At 37.5% G+C, this 5,988-nt stretch overlaps 1 protein-coding gene across 1 annotated transcript; it reads right to left on the bottom strand.

Annotated features, from left to right (window-relative positions):
- Positions 1–439: 439 nt before the first annotated feature.
- On the bottom strand, positions 440–4,387 carry LOC114190240 (uncharacterized). Its single transcript, XM_085676007.1, has 3 exons — positions 2,846–4,387; positions 2,715–2,746; positions 440–1,910 (listed from the first exon to the last, which is right to left on the bottom strand). The coding sequence occupies exons 1-3, from the start codon at positions 4,163–4,165 to the stop codon at positions 440–442; spliced, it is 2,823 nt and encodes a 940-aa protein (XP_085532133.1). The 5' UTR covers positions 4,166–4,387.
- Positions 4,388–5,988: the final 1,601 nt, after the last annotated feature.

Genomic DNA, 5,988 nt, shown 5'->3' with positions numbered 1-5,988 from the left:
TGAAATGACAATCCACCTCAATGTGTTTAGTTCGTTCATGGAATGAGGGATTCTTTGCTAGCTGGATGGTGGACTGATTATCACAGAAGGTAGAAATGGGCAAAGGAAGGCTGAGGGAGAGATCATCAACTATATATTTCAGCCATTGGAGTTCACATGCATCCGTGGCTAGAGCCCTGTACTCAGCTTCAGTAGAACTTCGGGAGACAGTATTTTGCTTCTTAGACTTCCATGAGATTAAACAATCACCATAGAAAATGCAGTAACCAGTGATAGAACGACGGGTAGTGCTGCAAATTGCCCAATCAGAATCAGAAAAGGCTTGTAGACGATTGCAATTGTGAACTGGGTAAAAAAGGCCAGTACCAGGTGCATTTTTCAGATAGCGTAGAATACGGAATGCAGCATGTAAATGGGAGACGCGAGGAGATGCCATAAACTAACTAATCTGTTGTACAGCAAAGCTTATATCAGGACGGGTGTGAATAAGGTATAACAGCTTGCCAACCAAACGTCTGTAATGAGTGGGATCAGGTAGAAGGTCTCCTTCGGTTTCATTAATCTTTCCAGAAGAATTAGTTGGAGTGGGAGCTGGTTTGCATCCTGTTAAGCCAAACTCAGAGAGGATGTCAAGACAATATTTACGCTGATGCAGAACCAATCCGCGACGTGAACGGGCAACCTCAAACCCCAAAAAATATTTCAGGTTGCCTAAGTCTTTAATATGAAACTGAGAATGAAGATATGCCTTTATGTGATTGATGGTGGTTAGATTATTACCAGTGAGAACAATGTCGTCTACATAGACCAGGAGAACGGTAAACGAATCGTTGGTCTTTTGCACAAATAGAGAATAATCAGCCATGCTTTGAGTAAAGCCGTAGTTGATTAAGGCAGCAGTGAGCTTGGCATTCCATTGACGGCTAGACTGGCGCAACCCGTAGAGGGATTTATGAAGTTTGCAGACCAGTTTGGGAGAAGGAAGGCGCATACCAGGAGGAGGCTTCATAAAAACTTCTTCATTAAGCTCACCATGTAGGAAGGCGTTATCAACGTCTAGCTGATATAGAAACCATCCAGACGAGACAGCAAGAGATAGAATAAACCGAACTGTAGTAAGCTTGACCACTGGTGAAAAGGTTTCAAAGAAGTCAACGCCCTCTGTTTGGGTAAAACCTTTGGCTACAAGACGTGCCTTGTGTCGTTGAATGGTACCATCTGCATTGAATTTGGTTCTGTAGACCCATCTACAACCCACTGCTTTCTTGTCTGGTGGAAGAGGTACAAGCGACCAAGTCTTGTTTTTGTCAAGAGCTTCTAACTCAGCAAGCATAGCTTTCTGCCAACATTCAAGTTGATTGGCTTCCTTAAAAGATGTGGGATCAATTGTACCAGATATAGACAAAGAAAAAGCAGTATGAGGGTTAGAGCAGTTGGCATATGACAAATATGAAATCAAAGGGTAAGGGGTTGTATGAGTAGTATTAGATAAAGCTATAGTCGGACAATGGTAGTCAGCAAGATATGCAGGTGGCTTTTTAGACCTTGTAGATTGGCGATGAAAACAATCAGTGGCTTGTTGTGAATCCTGTGAAACATTTTCAACATTTTGTGTAGGCAAGGCATGTTGTGGAAAAGAATTATTCTCAGTGCCATAATCGTCAGAGTTTTCAAAAGGAATGAGAGAGGAAAAACGATCCATATCAGAAATGGTGCTGATAGGAAAGTTATTTATATGAGCATGTTGTGTATCAGTGTTTTTGTGGTTATAAGGGAAAGAGTTTTCATAAAAAATGACATTGCGTGATATAAAAGTAGATTTGGTGACAATGTCATATAGGATAAAGCCTTTAGTGCCAGGTTTGACACCTAGAAAAATAGTTTTGACTGCTCTTTTATCAAATTTAGTTCTGCCAGCAAAAAGAGTAGTAGCAAAAGCCAAACACCCAAAAACCCGTAAGTGAGTTAAGTCAGGGAGGTTTCCATGAATTAATTCATAAGGAGATTTAAAATGTAAAAGAGGGCTTGGGAGTCTATTAATGATATGAGTGGCATGTTTTACTGCAAAAGACCAAAAAGGAGTTGGAAGATGGGCTTGAAATAATAAGGCACGACTGACATTTAGCAAATGTTGATGTTTTCTTTCAACAATACTATTTTGTTGGGGTGTTTCAACACACGATGTTTCATGAAAAATTCCTTTATTGTTGAAAAAATCAGTTAAGTAAAATTCTTTGGCATTGTCAGATCGTATGCGTTTTAATTTTACAGTGAATTGAGTTTCTATTAATTGAATGAAGGATGGCAAAATGGTTTTAACATCAGATTTGTATTTTAAAAGATGGATCCATGTAAATCTTGTAAAATCATCTACCACCGTTAAGAAATATTTAAAACCATCGATAGAAGAAATAGCAACAGGCCCCCAAACATCCACATGAATTAATTCAAAGAAAGAAGAACTTTTGCTATTACTATGAGGAAAAGGCAGCTTTTTTTGCTTTGCAAAATGACATGTGTCACAAGGTTGAGAACAATGAAAATCAATGTCACTATACTTGGTAGACAAGTGTTTGAGAATACGATCAGAAGTATGGCCTAAGCGGTGATGCCATAATGTTGGCAGAGCACTAGAACCTACAATATTATGTGAAAAAGAATGACAGGACTGGACACCACTAGGGGGTTGAAGGTAAAAAAGGCCATTGCAATACCTAGCTGCACCAATCATCCGAAATTGACATTTCTGCAGAATCAAGCATTTAGTATCAAAAAACACAACCATGCAATTAGAATGTGATAAAAGTTTAGGAATGGAAATGAGATAGGTAACAAAATCTAGTACATAAAGAACATTAAGAAGAGTTAAGTTGCCAAGAATTATATTGCCAGAAAATTTGGCAGTAACAGTAGTGTTATTAGGCAACTTAATATGTATAGGAAAAATGGGTTTTAAGGATTGAAAAAGGGTTTTAGAGGGACACATGTGGTCAGTGGCACCACTGTCCAGAATCCAGGGAGTAAAGGAAGGAAGATCACCTGCGGAATTGGCAGAATGATTTGGTGGAGAATGAGTGGAAGCCGTATTAACTTGAGACTGTTGGAGAAGAGCTAGGAGAGCTGTGTATTGTTCTTTTGAAAAACTGAATTGGTCAGGAGTAGCCTCTTCAACCAGTTGGGATTGCGGTGGAGAAGTATCAATTTCTGCTTCTACCAAGCTCGCAGAGGAAGCACCAGAGGATTGACGAGACGTTTTTCTATATCCAGTAGGGAATCCAATGCGCCAATAACAAGTTTCAATGGTGTGATTCGTCTTTTTACATTTCTCACAAAACTTGTTATTTCTATTTGATTTACCAAGATTGGCATTCTTGACAGATCCAGTGGGAGGGTTATTGTTAGGCTTGTGGGGTTCTTTAGATTGGACAGAAAAAGCAACTAATTCTTGAGTGGAGGAAGATGTGCTTACAAATTCCCGTTCATGTTGCAAGATCATAGAGAAGGTTTTGATAATGGAAGGCATTGGGTCCATCATCATGACCTGAGAACGAACCTGCGAGTAATCATCATTCAAGCCACGTAAGAATCTGATAACGCAATCATCTTCCCTTTCTTTCTGTAATCTTGGAAGAAGACCACACGAACATGACGTGGAGCAAGTACAAACCAGAACGCACCGGTACAATTCTATCTCTTTCCACAAGATCTTTAATCTTGTATAATACTCAGATACACTGGATTCACCTTGTTTACAATGTGTAATTTGATCTTGAAGATCCGCCACCCGAAATTTATCTGAATGCGAAAACCGTTCTTTGAGGTCGTTCCAAATCTCAACCGCAGTATCCATCCACATCACAGACTGCTTGATGGAAGGTGTCATCGAACGTATCAGCCAAGACATAACCATTCGGTTGGAGCGTCGCCAAGCATCATGAAGGGGATCGTTGATAGGAGGGCAATGAAGACTTCCATTGACGAATCTTTCCTTGTTCTTGGTTTCTAGGGCTACCAACATTTCGCGTTGCCATTGATGGAAATTGGTCTCTGTTAGAGGAGGTGAGACAAGAACAACGGCTGGATTTTCACCGGGATGAAGATAGAAGGGGTTGGCTGGATTTACGAGATGATCGGGTGGTGTGGTGTTTTGGCTGGGTTGGGCCATGGTTGATCAGAAGTAGCAAAAGAATGCGGAAGCAAGGAGAGAAATGCCTAATCTGATACCATATTAGTGTTTATGGTATTGACTAAGACAAGCTTGCATAACTCTGATATTATTGATCAACTCAACGTGAAAGTACAGAGAGGAGTCTTTTATAAGACAAAAAGAGTATGCTTAACGGAATAACAAACGAGTATAACAGAAAACAGTAAATGTAACTGTAATAAAAGTCGAGCACTACAATCTCCTTACACTGGCAATGCCCCCAAAAAATTGGGTTCGCAAAAATTATTGTTGTGGTAACATACATTAAGCTTATTTTTGGGTATGATGTATGAAGGCATTCATGATTTGTTCTTTGATCTGAAAGTTATTATTGTTAAAATTTATTTGAAATTTTAACATAGATGGATAGTTGGGATAATATTTTGGTACCACAGATGTTAAGAAAGCTTGGTGGTTTTGTTGCATGTTTTAGACAATTAATGGAATTAGCGTTTGCAGGAAGCATATTTGTGTCATATTTTTGTTGAAGCTCGTGGTTCAAAAATTGTGAATGACAAAGACATATATTGTATCACAAAAAGGCTGTTATTGTAAAGAGCTTATGTTTGTGTATTCAATTATGGTTGAAAATTATTTTTTGATTTGGATTATCATATTTATTTTTATGTTTATAACAACTATTAATTGTCCTAAAGTGTTTGTAAACAATTTTCCCTGAAATCAAAGCTGTTGTGCCAAGGCAGAGGTCGTGGTTCAAAAACTGTGAACGAGAAATACTTATATTGTAGTACAAAAAGGCGGTTCATGTTAGTGGGTTTATGTTTGTGTAATAATTATTCCTTCAACAATAATATACCCAATATTTCGATAACCATATTAATTTTTTTGTTAACAGTATTTGTAAACTATTTTGCCCACTGCACTACGAAGGCACAGGTCGCGGTACAAAATTTTTGAAGGAGAAACACATATATTGTAGCACGAAAAGCAGGTTAGTGTTATCGACTTTTGTTTTTGTAACAAATGTGGTTTCTAAAATTTTGTGATTTGTGTAACCCTATTTATTTTGTGGTTAATATAAAGTTTTAATATGAATAAAGTATTTTGAAACATTGTTCCATGTAATTTTAATGAGATTTTGAACGCACAGGACTTGGTACAAAAAGTTTCGATGAGAAAGACAATTATTGTTGCCGAAAAAGACGCTTAATGTTACCGACTTTTGTTTTTTTAACAGATGTGGTTTCTAAAATTTTGTGATTTCTGTGACCGTATTCACTTTTTGGTTAATAACAAGTTTTAATACGAATGAAGTATTTTGAAACATTGTTCCCTGTAATCTCAATGGCATTTGAAATGCACAGGACTTGGAACAATAATGGTCACTCAAAAAGACATATATTTTACCACAAGAAGGTAGTTACTGTTACATGGAATGTTACAAGTTTTAATAGCAATGAAGTAATTTGAAACATTGTTCCCTACAATCTAAAGTGAATTTTGAACGGCCAGGACCTCGTTTCAAAAGTGTCACTCAGAAATACATATATGGTACCAATAAAAGGCAATTACTGTTACAGGGACATGTTTGTCATTATTTTTCCTTAAAAATGATTTTTTAATCAGTATAAAAATTAGAAGTTTTAATATGAATAAAGTAATTTGAAACATGGTTCCCTGTAATGTCACATGCACTACGAATAGCCAGGACGTGGTTTTTAAAGTGTCCCTAAAAAACACATCTGTTGTACCATAAAAAGGCGGTTACTGGTACAGGCCTTTGTTTCTGTAATTAATTTTCCTTCATAGTGATTATGTCA

This window comes from Vigna unguiculata, chromosome 7, assembly GCF_037176805.1.
Source record: "Vigna unguiculata cultivar grain cowpea cultivar isolate G323 ecotype 2 chromosome 7, ASM3717680v1, whole genome shotgun sequence".
Lineage (NCBI taxonomy): Eukaryota > Viridiplantae > Streptophyta > Magnoliopsida > Fabales > Fabaceae > Vigna > Vigna unguiculata.
This window is presented reverse-complemented; position numbering and strand designations above follow the sequence as displayed.

Excerpts from the sequence above, each read along its gene's own strand:
- LOC114190240 (XM_085676007.1), bottom strand. The coding sequence starts at position 4,165 with ATGGCCCAACCCAGCCAAAACACCACACCACCCGATCATCTCGTAAAT. Across the intron at positions 2,747-2,845 it reads CTCTTCTTAATGTTCTTTAT|AAATGTCAATTTCGGATGAT; the intron begins GTACTAGATTTT and ends TTGATTCTGCAG. Across the intron at positions 1,911-2,714 it reads CGGATGATTGGTGCAGCTAG|AACTAAATTTGATAAAAGAG; the intron begins GTATTGCAATGG and ends TTTTGCTGGCAG.